Here is an 18,044-nt window from a genome sequence, read left to right as displayed (position 1 = left end):
GTGAAATTTCCAAAAGTCGTAGATCCCTGAAAATGGAGGAAGCAAGTTCCTCTTTGCCCATAGGCATTTAAGTACAGAAAAAAAATGACTGTATGGCAGATGTTAGATATTCACGCTTTGAAAGAAGAGGGGTATACAACTTTGAACTCCATTCCAACTTCAAGATTCTAGAATTTTGTCAGTGGAACACAGTAAATTTTGATGCAAATGCCAAGAGCAGGGTAGACCAGCAACTCTGTTCACGAAAGTGCAGGCTTACATGGCTACTCCAGAGGTCTGAGGAGCAGTAAAAACGGAGGAGCAAGATGCGAGAGGCCAGGCAGTCAAACCGCCACCTTCCCATTGCTGCACCAGCCACACATCTAGCAAACCAGACACCCCCAGGACACTGTTCTCCAGGGTGTGGGGTAGTTTGCCTGTCAGGTTTCACTAACTTCTCTTTGCAACTCAGCTGAGAAATTCATCATGTGGGAGCATTTTCACCAAAGAGCAACAGGGCACTTGTACCTCTTTACATTTGTACTTAGGAAGTTTACAGAAAAGTACAATTTGACATTTGCAAGACAAAGGAAAAAATTCCCCTTTCAGGGACATGCTGCAAACTATTTATTATCAAAAAGTACACTCTAAAACCACAGTGCACTCAGCTTTTTTTCCTGCCAGGCTTAAGTACTGGGATCTAGGAGAAGGATTTGGTCACAACACACCTCAAAATAGAGCTCCAAGACTAACATGCATGGCTTAATGAGCCAAATGCATGACAACGCCTCGGTCTAATCCGTGGCTCTTCTCTCGTGCCCGTCTACTGTGTGTTCCACTGTAGCAGGAGCAGTTTTCCTGAGGGCTAAAATCATTTCCAGGTAGATTTTGCACTATCAAACCAAATAGCTTCAAAACACATTGCTTAATGTAACAGAAAACACTGAACACATGTATGAATGAATGACTGTGATGGACTGAATGTTTTGTGTCCTGCCAGAATTCATATGTTGAAGCCCTAAGCTCTAATGTGATCGTATTTGGAGGTAGGGCCTTTGGGAAATAACTGGGGCTAGATGAGGCCACAAAGGTGAGGTCTCATGATGGAATTTGTGACCTTATAAGAAGAGACACCAGAAAGTTTGTACTCTCTCCATCCCCTCACCACATGAGAACACAGCAATATGGCAGCCACCTAAAAGTTAGAAAGAGAGCCCTCACGAGGAACCAAATTGGCCAGCACCCAGATCTTGGAATTCCCAGTCTCCAGAGCTGTGAGAAATACATTTCTGTTCAAGGAATCCAGTCTGTAGTATTTATTATGGCAGCCTGAGCAGACTAAAACAATGACTTTGTGACTTCCATAGAACTGGGTTTTACAGACAAGCAGTGGTCACAGCATGAGGTTGGGGCTTGACAGAACTTAACTGATAAAACAGCAGGTTACCAATTTCTGACATCATGTTGAAAAACATAGTATCACATGAGATCACTTCTAAAATAGCATTTTCGCCCAGGTGCAGTGGCTCACGCCTGTAACCCCAGCACTTTGTGAAGCCCAGGTAGGGGATCATTTAAGGTCAGGAGTTTAAGACTAGCCTGGCCAACATGGTGAAACCCCATCTCTACTAAAAATACAAAAATTAACTGAGTGTGGTGGTGCACACCTGCAATCCCAGGCACTTGGGAGGCTGAGGCAGGAGAATCGCTTGAGCCCAGGAGGAGAGGTTGCAGTGAGCTGAGATCAAGCCATTATACTCCAGCCTGGGTGACAGAGTGAGACTCCATCTCTAAATAAACAAACAAACAAACAAACAAATAAATAAGATAGCATTTTTTTTAATGATAAAAAGACAACATTTGTTCAATACAGAACATTTGAAAACCATCAAAAAGAAAATAAAAATCACCTATATTACCTCAGACAACCACTGTTGATGTGCTTGGTATTTATCCTCCTGTAATTATTTTTCTCTACAGAAAGTAAAACTGACTGATGGGATGAAATCTTTCTTTGGGTAGTCTCTTCTGATCACAACTGCCATTACACTCATGTAGTCAGTTTAAAGAACCCATCCTCTCATACTGAAAAGGACACTCCTGAGAAGCAATTCTACTTTCAAGACACTCAATAGTTCAATAGTTTCAATGTGGATATCCACAGTCTACAATATCAACACAGAATCACTGGGTGCCTATGGGGGTGTTTGGGGACTAACTGAAAGGGGTACTAAGAAACTTTCTAGGATGACAGAAATGTTCTGTATAGTATTTGGAGTATGGATTACACAATGTGTACATACGTCAAAATGTATCCAATTGTGCACTTAAGATCTATGAGGGGAACTAGAAAGACAGCACCAATACCTGTCACTGGAACATGTGTTTGATGCTTTTTCCAAAAGTGGTAGCAGACAGAATGTTTAAAAAGTGAACATCACTGAGCATGTAGTACATACCAGGCCCTGGGCTAAAGGCTTTACATGCACCTCCACACCACAAACTTAATTCTAACAACTACTCTCAGGTATTTCCAGGACTTCCATTTTACCATTGAAGAAACTGAGGCTTAGAGAGGTAAAGTAACCTGATCAAGATCCCACAACTGAGAAGTGGCAGAACCAAGACTGGAAACACCAAGGTCCATTCTACTCAGGAGCCCCAGCTCTTATCCACAATGCCAGCTCTAAAAGTCATTAATGTGTGTGCCTTTCCAGGAATCTGTTCTAAGGAAAGAATCAAAGATGGATCCAAATAAATACATATGAGGATGCAAATGCATCACTACTACAGATGTGCAAACATGCTTTTCAGTCAATCAGAGAAACTTTTCAGAAGGCTTTATTTTAAAAAGACTGCTCTGAGTTCTGAGAAAATCATGGGTTTGGGCCAGAATAAGACAATCAATGGGCAGCTCTCCCCAACCTGAGTGTCATGTCATAGCGCTGTCATGAGGAGTAGGTGGGTTAATGCAGAGAGCTCAGAACAGAGCCTGGCTCATAGTAGGTGCTCAATAAATGGTAGCAATCATAATGTACTCTCAGTCCTAACCTGTCACCTTAAAATAGAAAAAGCATAGACTTTGAGGCGTTGGTCAATTCCATGAACACCTAAGAACATCTAACATTCCTGTCATTGTCCTAGGGGGTGGGCTTGGACAGTCACAGTCCCTGCCCTCATGAGCCCACGTGCTGAGGGGAACAGCCTATGGAAAGCACTAAGGGAAGGGTTCCACAGGATGCCATGGGGGCAGAGGGGGCACCTAACCTAGATGGAATCCGGAGGGTAGGGGAGTCCAGGAAAGGCTTCTCAGAGGAGGTGATGACTAAGCTGAGACTGCAAGGATTAGTAGCTGGAAGCTTGGCAAAGAGATGGGGCAGCATTCTAAGCAGAGGAAAATGCGTGGGGAAAGGCCTGATGGGTGAGGGCACTCAGCACCTGCATGGATTCAAAAGGATATCACGGAGTGGCATTGTAGATTCCACCACATACTGTGTTACCTTGAACAAGTCCTTTCACTTCCCAGAGCCTCAAATATAGGATAATGTCACTTACCTTTGTCTGTAAAATAAGGATACAGTTGTCATACAGAAGCTACAATTGAACAGAGGAATCTATCCTTACAGGACAAATGCTCAACACATGTGGTTAGCATTCTGTGTTGTGGAAAGGAAAAAAAAAAAGGTTTGGGCCCTCGACCCCCATGACACCCGAATTCATCTGCTCCAGCCCACTGGTTCCTCTGCTGCTCCTTGATCCCCCTGCACACTCTCCCTCCAAGGACTCGGCCTAGAACACTCTTCTCCCAGATGTTCACATGGAGCTGTCTCCTCCCATCCTTAGGTCTTTGTTCATCTGCTCAAATGTCCCTTATCAGAGAAGCTTTTAAAAATCTCTATGTCAAACCGTAAATCTTTGTTCCTGAATTTTATATTGCTCTTACCAAGCTTTTATCCACATGCTGAATCACCCTAACATTCAATATATTTTCTTCTTTTGTCCTACTTTTGTCTTCTTTCTATATTTTGTCCAACTACTTGTGCTAGAAGTTAAGCTCCCTGAGAGGAGGGGGTTTTGTCTGTTTTATTTCCTGTATTTTTCCAGAGCTCACAGCAGTGTCTGGCACACAGTGAGTGCCCAACAACAAAAAAAATGATTTGTTAACGGAAAGAACAAACACCCCAAGCTCGAGGGCAGGACCTGCCTTTATTTTTCTTTTACTCCCTGAGAGCCTGACAAAGCTTTGCGTTGGGTCGACTTTTCATAAACATTTGTTTAACTGTACAATTCAATTACTTTTTACAAATGGTTGTGTTCACTTAATATATAAAGATTAAATGACTGTATTTTTCTTGCTCAGCAAATAAATCCAAGATTGTCTGTAATTATAATGAAGCAATTCGTTGCTTGGTCAATTTGGTGGGAAGAAGAGGAAAACTGGTGGCCTGGTTTCATTAGCTGGTGAAAGCCACTAACACATTTATCAATTAGTTCCAAATAGCCTTCACTGATGAAAAGGCCAAACCCTGATGATGCCAAACCAGGATGAGCATTCTGGTTTAATATATGAAGTACAGAAAAATGATCAAGGTGTCCCAGGGCTTAAATTTCTATCTGTTATAAAGTTGGGTCCTTTGAGAAACTGCATTACTGGGATTACACCCTCAGGATGTTCACCCCACTAATGGTCTGAAAAAGTTCTTGAATCTCCTCTTAAATTAACCATCAAACATCTGCTTTAATACCAGAAGGCGTAAACTCAAAATGAGGTCAACTGCTTCCCCTAAACATTAGAAACTGTTGAAATTGAAACAAAATGCCAGAGTCTAGTCTTCAGGTTGTACAAACTGTCACATATGCCCTAGGACTTCCTAAAAAAATTATCTCAAGGGTTTACGGTAAGTACGTGGTAAGTATATCAATCACTTGCCATTTCAAAATATTGTGGAAATACAGAGAAAATGATTTGGTTTCAAAGAAAAGCATGACCAGAGTTAGTTTACTACAGAGACTAGTCTTCAAAAGGTTGATTTTTACAAGCTAAAACTCCAATTTCTATGAAGAATTACCTGTTATTCAGGCAGTGTCTTGAGGATAATTGCTGCCTATGCCTATGGATACAAAGAAATCCCAAATCAGGTGACAGCACATATGCAAAGATAACCTCTTACATTGACATGGCATGTTCCAAAAAGCATTTGCATTTGCACTTCCATCTGATTTGAGTTTTACAAGGACCCTGCTGGGAAGCTATGTCAATGGCACCCCCACTGTACAGATGGGCCAAAGGGCTAGGGGCATTCAGCAACCTGTCCACATCCCCAGGACCAGGGCTGGGTCTAGCATGCAGGGCTTCTGAAAACCACGTCCAGCATTCTTTCAGTAGGAAGAATACATGCAGCATCACACACATACTTTAAAGTAAGTGATCTTTTTCTACACTTTTATGGAATTATATTTCTAATAGACTGGCACTTTGGGGATACTTACTCTAAATGATGAACATACCAATTGTTTCTATAACCCTGGAGCCAAATTTAGGCAGATTTCTAATGGAGTCTGGTTCCCCAGGGTTCTATCCTTGACTCGCACTGTTCCATTTAAGAGACTCCTATTGGGTGACCTCATCCAGTCTCGTGGTCTCAACTAACAGCTATGTCCTGATGACTTGAAAATATTTAATTTCAGCCCATCCTCTTCACTGAGCTTCAGACTCCTATCCCCCTGCCCACGGAGCATCTCCACTGGAGAATGCCTCAGGTAGCTGTCATACAACCTTTCTAAAACTTCTTCCTCTTTTGCCTAGACTTCTTCCCAGGCACATGATCTCTCCTAGCTAATGGTACTGCCATCCACTCAACCTTCTAGCTAAACACCTGGAAATGATTTCCGGTTTCTTTTTTACCCTGAATCCACCCAAATATTAAGTCCTATCAGCTTTACTTGCTATTATCTCTTATGCCTTTCTCATCAGCTGTACCATCACTGTCTTAGTTCAGGTCCTCATTATCTTGTTACTTGGAACACAGAAACTGCCTCAAAATGAACCTCTCGCCTGCAACCTGGCTGCTACTTACCATGCATATGTCCACACATGCCATGCCCCCTGCCCGCACATAAATGTAAAATATAAGCCCACTCATGTCATAAAACCTGCCGAGAATTCTTCAAAGGTTACCTGCTCCATAAAGCCCAGACTCCCTGGCATGGAATTTGTGTCTGACACGGCAAGTTTTCTATCAAATAATGATTCTCTCCCTTCTTAATAATGGAATGCTGATTTTTAGCTGGAACATGGCCACTTGCAATACTGTATTTCTTGGCCTTCACTGGAGCTAGATGCAGCCATACGATCAAGTTCTGGCCAATTCCATGGTCAGTACTGTGTGGAATTCCAGGAGACCCCTTAAAGGGAGCTGACTCAGTTAGGAGGAACGCCTCTGGCCCTTCTTACTACATGGAACTGGAATAGAGAGATGATTCCTAGTTCTTCAGCAACCATTTAGACAAGGAGGTGACCTTGTCTTCAGCAGAACAGAAAGCACAGAAATCTGGGTTGCAAAATGAATCCATGGAGCTTCCATGGCGGGGCTGGACTACCTACCTCCAGACTCTTCACATGAGAGAGCACTGTTCATCTGGCTTACGCCACTGTCATTTTTATGTTTCCTGTGATAGGCAACGGAGCCAAGTCCTAAGTGACCCAGAATTCAAACATCTCAAGAACAGTAAGTGCTTAACACTTCATTTCTGCTGCCTCCTCTAGCCTGCCCTTTTCCCATGCCTCAAACTTCAGGCTCTAGTGCTACCAAAGTTCCTGCTGTTTTCCACTTTAACTACACATTCACCACACTTCTCTGCTTTGCTCAAACTGGCTCCCCTACCTAAACACCCTCCTTATCTTTGTTTAACTTTTAACTCTTCACACTCAGCTCAGGCCTCACCTCCTCCAGGAAGTTTGCCTGAACATCCATCTCAGGGCAAGTGGCCATTCTCTCTGCTCCTAAAATACCCTGGGCAAGCTCCAGTTTTGGAACCCAGCTGCCATGACTTATTAATGGTTATCTCTCTTACCCCACAGAAAGCGCCTCAAAGCGCAGACATCACATCTACTCATCTTGTATCTACACCTCCTAACGCAACATCTGGCACTAAGTGGCAGCTCAGGAGATACGTTCTGATCTCGACTGGATTTTCCTCACTGCAATGGAGTAAACAGGGTTGAATGCCTCAAAATGTCTTGATTCGCTCTTCATGTCAGCTCTAAGTTGAAGGCTGAAACAAAATTTTCTAGCCATACTTTTGTTTTCCTGGAGATGGAGAGCAAACAGCAGATGAGTCATCCGAAGAGAATATCCACTACGAGAAACAATTTTTGGACGTTTCAGACCTGAAGTTCCTCATCTGTAAAAGAGAGCTTGGCCCTTAGCAACCTTTGAGGTCTCCTCTGGCTCTAATATTTTATAAACCCATTGTTGAGTATAAATGCACAGACCTAGACACAGGGAACTCACTGTAAATAGATGGCTCCTCCAGGGACTGGTAACATGACCGGCCTTACCTAACCTTCAAATAAATTATTTACAAGGAGTGTCTAATAAAATCTTGGAGTGATCAGCTGACTGAACACTGTAGGATTATAAAATGCCAAGTGAGGTAAGATGGGCTTCCTAGACTCCAGCCAGGCTGGCCTGCTCTAAAAACCCCTGACCTTGCCACACTCCTTCCTGTTACTGGGCATCTATCTGCGTTTGCTGTTTCTTCTGTCTCAAATGCTCCTTCCTTTCCTCTTTACTGTGACCTCAGCTCAAGAGTCACTTCCTTATAAAAATCTTCCGTCTTTCCCTAACTGGGTAGAATCACCCTATTCTACGTTCTCATTCATTACATTGTATTTCTCCTCTTCATAGCACTGGTCATGGTTGCTACTTTTTATTGGTATAATCATTTGATCGACATCTTTCTCCCTCACTGGATCATACCCTCCACTGGCGAGTATTTTTGTTTTTGCTCATCGGTACATCCATATCCTTGGCAGAGGTTTGACGCTCAACAAATACTTGTTAAAAGATCTCCAGAGGCCGTGCAAGGGTGCAGAACAGTGGCCGATGAGTTTCACTATGGGGAAAGGGAAGACTCCATTTGAGGGAAACGCTGAGCTACTCTAATCAGCTGGAAAGGTCTGAGCTCTCCATCATACCCTTGAAGAAGGATCTTGGGAGTCAGGAATGGTGGTCACTTTCTGGTGAGAGTTGAAGAGCAGTCACTGAAGGAGGCCATCATGGCACAGCAAGGCATGACAAGCTAAGTAAGAGAGGAGACAAGCATATGACTAAAAAGCTCAAAGAGCCAGTATCAGTCCCAGGTGACGGCTCACAGCCAAAGTCTGATGTGAAAGTGACTAACATGCTGAGCATTCCCATGGCTGGCATGTACTGAATAAACAAGGACTGTACAAACGACAAATGACAATTTGTAGCAGTCTCTGCGGTATGCAGATCAACAGAGAAGAGACCTACTTCTTGCAGCAGAAGGAATAACGTTAGCAGATGACAAAGGGAAACCAGAGTTGTTAAATTGTACTTTCATCTTTATCTAAAAAGATTTTCCTCACTGGAATGAGTAGAATGAATACAAATACAGAACTGAATTCCAACAGAGGTGAGGTGACAGTAAGAGCCCAAAATTCCAGGCTCAAATGAAAGACATCTGGGGGACTCAAAGTCTGCTGATAAGAAATACTGAGGAGTAAGAGAGGCCCCAGGAGGTGGGAATCAGAGAGAGATTGCCACAGTTTTCCAGAGGGGACGAAATGCAGAGAGAGAGAGAGAGCGTACACTAACTCGTGCATGTAAAATCCATCACTGGCCACAATTTTTTGTTTTGTTTGTTTGTTTTTTTGAGACAGGGTCTCACTCTGACACCCAGGCTGGAGTGCAATGGCGCAATTTCAGCTCACTGCAACCTACACCTCCTGGGCTCAAGTGATCCTCCCATCTTAGCCTCCCGAGTAGCTGGGACTACACAGGTGTGCACCACCATGCCCACCTAATTTTTGTATTTTTTATAGAGACAGGGTCTCCTCATGTTGCCCAGGCTGGTCTTGAACTCCTAGACTCAACAGATCTGCCCACCTTGGCCTCACAAAGTGCTGGGATTATAGGCATAGGCCACTGTGCCTGGCCCCAACACACAAATTCATTTGGAAACAGATCACTTGTGAATTCTTAGACCAGGAAGTGATGCTCACAGACAAGGCCACTTGCCAAGCAAGGCTACGCCAAGCTGAGTTATCCGGAGTCAGCGAGGCACCTGTGGACCCTCATGAACCTTGAGAAACAAGAGCTAGATGATGTTGGCAATTGGTATATTCACTGATACCTCAACTATGTTCAGAGACTAGCTTAACAGGGCTTAATCTTGGGAATGAGATTGTTACTCTTCCCAAATTCTGAATTTTTAAAAGAGTCAAATTAAGTAGACATTTTTCTCTCAATTTGAGGAGAAATCAGCAGCTCAAAGTTGAAAAGTTAATGTGCCATGTAATCATGGGAGTAGAACGCAGCATGTTAGGGTTGGCAGTCAGCCTCTGTGGGGCAAAAGCTTCCTCTGTGGGCCACATCTGCAAAATGGGATGGCGAAATGCCACGGGAAGCATTTGCAGCTTTTGGGGTAAACACTAATTACCACGCACCCAGCATGCCAACAACTGCATAAGGCACAAAGCAGTCAGACTCACGAGTTGAAAAGCCTGTGCTGGAAAGTGCTATGTGCCCAAGCGTAACATGGTGAGGAGGAAGTGAAATTTAAACTGTGCCCTTCTATAAACTATTCCTCACCCAACATATTTCAGATACAGTATTCCACACTTCGTCAAAAACAGCAAATCAAATGTGTGCTGGCTGGCTTTAGGAGTTTGGGGTTGAAATGTCAATGACAGCTGAGTTTCCCTTTAATACAGTTGATGAAACACGCTGAAAGATGTTTGGTCAATGGGATGCATGCCCCTTTGTTTCCCTAACTTTTTTTTTTTTTTTTTTTTTTTTGAGGCGGAGTCTCACTCTGTCGCCCAGGCTGGAGTGCAGTGGCCGGATCTCAGCTCACTGCAAGCTCCACCTCCCGGGTTCACGCCATTCTCCTGCCTCAGACTCCCGAGTAGCTGGGACTATAGGTGCCCGCCACCTCGCCCGCCTAGTTTTTTGTATTTTTTAGTAGAGACGGGGTTTCACCGTGTTAGCCAGGATGGTCTCGATCTCCTGACCTCGTGATCCGCCCGTCTCGGCCTCCCAAAGTGCTGGGATTACAGGCTTGAGCCACCGCGCCCGGCCTGTTTCCCTAACTTTTCTGTAGGGCTTGACTCTGGAAAAAAGTCAACACCACGAGTAAATTATTCATGAGCGCTGTCTGGCCTCCCAATTGGCCAAGAAGCCCAGGACAAAAGAATGAATAGTCTTTTTTTCCCCTTAGGAGAACTGACTTGGTGACTGCCTCCTTCCCAGCCTACTCTTCTTGGTTTCTGGGCCACAGCAGGTTCCAGACCTTCCAACCAAAGGCAGAGGGGCAGGCCCTTCCCTTGCTGAGTCTCCCAGGAACTGGGCTTTTGTTCCTCCACAAGATACAAGTGAATACATCTGAGAATCAGGGTCATAACACAAGTCGGAACGCGTGCAAACATTACTGGTCTGTGTCCTCTTGCATAGGCACAGGCAGCTAAAGAAGAAATTTATGTCAGAGGAGCCTAAGGTATTACCTTCTGAAGCCTTCTTTAACAGTGACTTGCACATAGTATTATCTTTTATTTGCTGGAAAATAAACACCTCTCTCCCTCCCTTCCCTCAAAGAACCCAAACAAACAAACAACAGCTCTATTTGGATAGGTCAGAGGCATCTTCTGAGGAGATTATTTTTTAGCTCTGATAAAGGGCTTTCTGGGACACGTATGATAAACGAGGCTGTCTGATACTCCCAGGTTTCTCACTGGGCTCTTGTATCAAATCCACACCCTCTGTGACCTAAATGTGCCCTTTACTGTGTGTAAAGCCAAGGACTTGGCTTTCAAAGTCTTATCCTTAAGACTGTGTTCCCAGACAGTATACTGAATGGAATTAAATTATCCTGTGAAATAAATCCACGGGATAAAAATAGCATTTGAATCTATCCTAATTAAATGTGTTCCCTTCAAAGTCAACCATATCAGTTAGAGCCTGAACATGGGATTCCAGTCCAAGAGTAAATTAAAATCAATTCTCAGAATCGAATCCCAGATACCATGAATTGAAATAAAATTTGTCAAGATGGGGGCTGACACTGCTTCACCAGAAACCACATCAAGTTACAGTGTCTACCCACCCTATTTTGAGACAAATGAGACAAGGAGACTGAGGGGCAGTAACATCCAATGCAGGAAAGCAAGCTCGCTGCTCGGCCCAACTCAAAGCCTCTGAGGATTCAAGAAAACTTGAGATAAGACTGAATTGCTTTTGCCCCCTCTACCTTATTTTCAGGAACTGAAGTGGTCCTATCACCAAAAAGGACTAAGAGGCTGACTCTGTAGTGTACGCTAAATCCTCAAGTCTCCCCTGAGGAGACAGCAGAGCCCAGTGGTTAGGACGATGGTTTGAATTCTGACTTCACTACCAGTTACCAGTCTGGTGATGAAGTCTTTGGAAGACCTAACTATTCATCTGAACAATGTGGATACTATTACTGTTATAAAATAATATTGTTAGAAGAATTAACAGAGGAATGCAAGGGAAGAGCTGCTCCTGTAACAAGTGTTCGTTTTATTGATTTATTGATTGATCAACACACAGGGTCCGCTCTGTCACCCAGGCTGGAATGCAATGGCACAATTACAGCGCACTGCAGCCTCAACCTCCTGGGCTCAAGCAATTCTCCCACCTCAGCCTCCCAAGCAGCTACGACCACAGGTGCTTGCCACCATGCCTGGCTAATTTGTTTAATACATATGTGTATATATATATATTTTTTATAGAGATAGGGGTCTCCTCATGTTGCTCCGGCTGGCCTCAAACTTCCGGGCTCAAGTGATCCTCCCCACTCAGCGTTCCAAAGTGCTGGGACTAGAGGTGTGAGTCACCACACCCAGCCCAAGTGTTCAGTTTAGGTCTTGTTGTTAATATTATTTTGATCTGCAAGAGAAGTCCCTGTCAAGTAGGGGAGTCATTACTTATATGCAGTTTTTAAACTACATGTGGAAACTCTCTCTTTGGGGCATGCGGAGTGGAGATGGCTGGATTAGCCGCAGAGAGGAGCACAAAAATGGAACTCACTGCCCAGAATCTGATAGCACAAGGAGGACGCTTAATTCCTTTCACCATCAGAGATCATACCAGCAACCTCCACAAATCATACACTGGGAAGAAAGTGGAGAGTGGGAAAAAAATGCTCTCATCTCCACAGCCTGGTCAAGAAAGCTCAAAACAGGCTGCCTAATCAACCTGCAGCAGCCCCGTGACCTAAGAAGGAGCAGAGATCCTGGACTGCATTCAAACAGGTGGCTCCGACTGCCCTCATCCAGGCTGGTTCCCAGCTCTGCACCCTCCTCCCTCCTGCACGGTGCCATGAGGCTGTGATAAATGTACTGTACGAAGTTGAGGTCTGGGGGATCTGCACTGAGAATGAATTAGAGGAAGTGCCTCTGTGGTGCCTGCCACGCCTGCTGTGCAGTGCTTGCCTTCCCACTTCACTCCAGCACCAACCACCAGTCCTACTGCATTCTCTCTACGAGACTTACTACTTGTTCTCTTCCTGTTTTGACTCCCACAGTATTTAAGAATATTCACTGTTTTTAAAGCTCTTATAATTTAATAATGATGTCAATACTATCATGAGTTTATGAAAGGAACTGCATTTAACAAGGTTAATAAATAGCAAATTTCAATCAGGAAATCCTTTACTTTGGCATTCATGCCCCTAATATATGAAAATTTTTCTCTAAGGAAAGCAACAATTGCATCTTAAGAGAAAAAGAGTTTATGTGAGCTGGGTGCGGTGGCTCACACTTTAGGAGGCCAAGGTGGGAGGATTGCTTGAGGCCAGGAGTTCAAGACCGACCTAGCCAACATAGTGAGACCCTGTCTTAAAAAAAAAAAAAGAAAAAAAAAATAAAACAATAAAAAAGAAAAAAAGAGCATATGTGGCAATTAGGTTATATGATTTAAAGAGTAGAAGGAACTGACAGCAGAAAAAAAAAACCAGGAAAATTTAAGAATAAAAATTGTCTAACATTCACTATTACATTTCTCACTGTCTCTGACCTTCTCTCTGACTAAAGTTACATTTGATATCTGTTGAATTCTGAGACTTAACAACATCAAGCAGATTTGGAGCCCATTCAAAGTATGGTATATTATGATCAAAAGATTGTGTGTCACAAAATGGAGAATCAAATAATATTTGGGAGGGGGCTACACACGGAAGATATTATCATGCAGGACACTGCTCACGAGCGGCTCACCTACTTCCTGACTGGTGAGCCATGCTCCACATGACTGTGATTCTTCTTATAGCAACTTAGAGCAGGTTAGCCACACCCTTTAGTTAAGGTGTAGATTCTTAAAATGGAATAGAATCATGGTTAAGGGATTCACTTCAAATGTTAAAATGAAAAAAAAGAGAACAACACTGTGTTTAGCATCTTGCAGGGCTTGGCTATGACAGGTCCTTAATAAACTCTGGCTGAACCAATTGATGAATAAATAGTCTCTTCTGAGCCTCTTGGGCCTATTTTATGAATACCAAGTGGGGCAAATTTTAGTTTGGAGGCAGTGTTTATTACTGTCATTCATTTATCCTAATGGATCCTTGGAACCTTTGTGAGGCCTGGGCAACATAGCAAGACCTCTGTCTCTACAAAAAAATTAAAAATTAGCCAGGTGTAGTGGTGCATGCCTGTAGTCCCAGCTATCTACTTGGGAGGCCAAGATGGGAGGACTGCTTAGCCCAGGAGGTCAAGGCTGCAGTGAACCATGATTGCGCCACTGCACTCCAGCTCAGGCTATGGAGTGAGACCTTGCCTCAAAAACAAAAACAAAAACAAAAACAAAACTTCTGTGAATTTAATTCCAAAAAAGGTTTCAACTGATTATCATGAGAAGTGGAAGGATGGATCATGCCAGGAGAGTGGAGGAGGCAGCGAATTAGAAGTGAGGGCAGCAACCAAAACTCACCTATAGATGATTCCTTTATCATGGAGGAACATGAGAGCCGAAATGATTTCTGCAGCATAGAAGCGAGCTCGTGCTTCATCAAAACGACGAGACTTCTGAATGTGGAACATCAAGTCACCCCCATTCACAAACTCCATCACAAAAAACAGACGATCCTGGATACAAACACAAGAGAGGGTCCAATGTGGTGTAGCAATTAACCTAGAGCTCCATCAGCATCATATTGCCCAGGGCTGTGGCACAGAGAGGAGACTGTCAAGTGGATGTATTCCAGGAAACATCCTGACCATGGGTCAGAGTGCAGTGCAACAGGTCTGGTGGGATTAGAGCCCTGGGGCGGAGCAGCACCTGGATATCCTGTAGTTAGTTCCACACAGCCTTGAATTGCTACATGAAATCAAAAGTACAGAAGGCATCAGAAACCTTTGATTCGAGTTCCAGCTCTGTTCCTTAAAGGTCAGGTACCTGGAGAGAGAATGTAAATCGAAAGGTATATGCCTTTAATCTGGAACATGTGGGGTTAATTATCCAAAGTAAAGGACACCTAGTAGGTGCTCTAGTTCTCACAAGTGGGCAGAGAACAATCACAGAAAAAGAACACCCCTTTAGACAAGTCAGTCAAACAGATGTGGAGGCCGGGTGCAGTGGCTCATGCCTGTAATCCTAGCAATTTGGGAGTCCTATGTGGGTGGATCCCTTGAGCCCAGGGGTTCAAGACCAGCCTGGGCCACATAGTGAGACCTTGTCTGTAGGAAAAAAAAAAAAAATTAGGCAGGAGGATCACCTGAGCCTGGGAAGTAAAGGCTGCAATGAGCTGTGGTTGTGCCACGGCACTCCCACCTGGGCGACAGGGGTAAGACTCCTTCCTCCAAAAAAAAAAAAAAAAAGGCAAATGACAGCCTCATGGTAGCATCCACATTGGAAATACCACTCAGTCCTTCAAAAGACTGAGTCAAGAGTGGGAATGTAGAAATGAACGAGATGCCATCTCCTCTTTAAGTGACTCTCAACCTAGCAGGTAAAGTGGACTCTTAAAATAAAAGTCACTACGGAGTGTACTAAGTACTATGCAAGTGGTGTGAATAAAGTGCTATGGAAATCACGACTGCTTCATGAAAGAAATGTGTAGGTCTCATTTAAAAAGTGATCCAAGATTTATCTAAGTGTAAAACGTTTTGCTTCAAGCACCTCTAAGATCAATGGGTTTCCTGACTCCTTCCTGTGACATTTATGAAATTCCTAATTAGCTGGTGCTGAGTTCAGATGCGAGATCCAATAGACAGTAGAGCAGACACAGCCTCTCCCCATACAGAGTTTGGTGTGAGAAACACATTACTCCAAAAAGAAAAAAAAAAAGTGACACAAGCAAATCGACAAATTCTGGTAAATCCTGTGAAGGAAAAGTGGAGGAAGTGTGACATCTGGTCACCTGCCTGGGGGTCAGACAACGTCTCTGAGCAAGTGAAACGTGAGCTAAGGCCCACAGGATGAGTGCCATTGACTTGGGACCCGTGATACCATTTTGTGGGATTGGAGATTATTTTGTGAGGAAATTGGTGTTTTACCAAAGGATGCAGATATGCATAACCTATCTTTATTTTGAGGGGAGACAGGGTCTTATTCTTTCACCCAAGCTGAAGTGCAGTGGCGCGATCTCGGCTCACTGCAGCCTTGACCTCCAGGACTCAAGCAATCCTCCCACCTCAGCCTCTTGAGTAGTTGGGACTACAGACATGTGCCACCACGCCCAGCTCATTTTTTTGATTTTTAGTAGAGATGGAGTCTCACTACATTGCCCAGGCTGGGCTCGAACCCCTGAGCTCAAGCAATACTCCCACCTCAACCTCCCCAAGTGCTGGGATTACAGGCGTGAGCCACCACACCCAGTCTTGAACCTGTCTTTATTTGTGGTTGTCAGTGCCACTGGCTTTGCACAGGGTGTTTCCACACATTCACAGCTGAACAATGGGCAGAGCATGGTGCGTGCTCCTGCTCAGCTCCCACTGCATCCCTGGTGTAACCACGCAGATCCCTATCAGAAGGAAGCACGGCTTGTGACCTCATATGCCCTATTTTAACTAACGCTTTAATTAGAAGGAAAAAAAAATCCCCTGAATTTATTAAACACTTCTTTCTGCTAAAAGTGAAGCAAGAATTTAATAGTGAAGAAGGAATGGCAAGATTCACAAAACAAAAACCACCACCACCAAGACAACTCTTCAGGTTGGCCAATCTAAGCCAACAGGCAAACTATGTAAATACAGCAAGCCATCTGACTAAGCTGCTGGCATTCATTTGAGGGTGACTGACAAGGGGAGAGGCAGAATTGGGTGGGACAAGCTTTGATGAGCAATGGCTGTCCTGTATTTTCTAAATGGGAAGGATTAAGGTGGAATTAGCAGGTTAGCAATGGGGTGGGCAGGGGATATACACACACAGGAAACATCCCAAAACCTGCATCTGCATAGTAAGTTTTTATGCCAATGCTGTGGCTGTCCATTTGGAGGGATGGCCACAGACGGCCTGAGGTAAAAACTAAGGTGAAAAGCCACCCTGAACCATCTCTGGGCAAGGAGGTCAGTCTTACATGTTTTTGTTAACCAGCCTGTTCATCTTCCTCGTGGATCTGAGTGGCAGTCACATGAATTCCAATTGCTCTGAACACCTGGCTACTGGAACTGGGTCAGTGGGGAAGTGGCCACTCCTTAGGCTGCTATAAGTGGTGCACTTGGCAAGAGTTTTAAGGCAGCCGGCATCGAAAGCCTAAAGTCTAAAAGCCAGGGTGTGGGCTAAATTCCAGATCTGGGGGGAAAAAATCCTGCCCTCTAGGCTTGCTTCAGCCCAGCCCCATCCACAATCCTGGAGGCAGATTCTCAGATAATGCACAGACTCCGGCAGATTCACCTCTGCTACACAGTGAGGGACCATAAGCTTTAGAATTCCGGAAAGATGGGTTCTGCTGTACCTGTTTCTTTTCATTCAGAGTCTCATTTCTAACCTCCCATCTGGCACCACCTGGAACACAGGGTGTAATTCACAGCCCTCAGGCTATGAGCAACTCTTGAAGCAGACAGAAGACATAGGCCAGCTGAGACACGACAACAACTTAATGCAGAGTACTGGTCCATCCTATCAAAGACCTCAAATAATGTCACCAGGCATAAAAACAAAGATATGTTTATCAACAAGCAAAATGTTTTTGCTGTGAGGAAACCCTATGTTGACCTGCACTTCTGTTCACTCCATTTTAAAATGTTTGCTGCAGAGAGGGAAAGATTTGGCAGCAATTTCTCCAAGATTACTTTTGAAGAGAAGGAGATAAATGACAAAAAATCTCTAGTGTTTAGAAAAGAAGATGCAGGCCAGGCGCGGTGGTTCATGCCTGTAATCCCAGCACTTTGGGAGGCTGAGGCGGGCGGATCACTTGAGGTCAGAAGTTCAAAACCAGCCTAGCCAATGTGGTGAAACCCTGTCTCTACTAAAAGCACAAAAAAATCAGCTGGGCGTGGTGGCATGCGCCTCTAATTCCAGTTACTCGGAGGCTGAGGCAGGAGAATCACTTGAACCCTGGATGCAGAGGTTGCAGTGAGCTAAGATTGCACCATGCACTCCAGCCTAGGAGACAGAGGAAGACTGTCTCAAAAAAAAAAAAAAAAAAAAAAAGGAAAGAAAAGAAGACCCATACATCATCAGGTGGTGATGGGGTGAGGAGTCATCATCAGAAATAAAATTATATTAAGTATGTCCTATTTTTATTTTTAGTAGAGACGGGATCTCACTACATTGCCCAGGCTGATCTCGAACTCCCTTCGGGCAAGTGTGCAATAAGTGATAGCTGCTGCTGAAGCTGCCGATGCTTGTGCTTTCACGTAG

At 44.1% G+C, this 18,044-nt stretch overlaps 1 protein-coding gene across 6 annotated transcripts in view; it reads right to left on the bottom strand.

Annotated features, from left to right (window-relative positions):
• PRKCH (protein kinase C eta) overlaps window positions 1–18,044 on the bottom strand; it is a 232,879-nt gene that overhangs the window by 50,743 nt on the left and 164,092 nt on the right. For 2 of the 6 annotated variants that reach the window (XM_073997490.1, XM_005561436.3), the window contains exon 10: window positions 14,172–14,326. In XM_073997490.1, coding sequence (XP_073853591.1) covers window positions 14,172–14,326 — 155 coding nt within the window. Of the gene's footprint in view, window positions 1–1,646; window positions 1,770–5,048; window positions 5,091–6,881; window positions 8,284–14,171; window positions 14,327–18,044 lie in introns of those variants that run through there. The other 4 variants (XR_012415843.1, XR_012415844.1, XM_005561437.3 and 1 more) reach the window with 4 other exon arrangements.

Source organism: Macaca fascicularis, chromosome 7, assembly GCF_037993035.2.
Source record: "Macaca fascicularis isolate 582-1 chromosome 7, T2T-MFA8v1.1".
Classification (NCBI taxonomy): Eukaryota; Metazoa; Chordata; class Mammalia; order Primates; family Cercopithecidae; genus Macaca; species Macaca fascicularis.
This window is presented reverse-complemented; position numbering and strand designations above follow the sequence as displayed.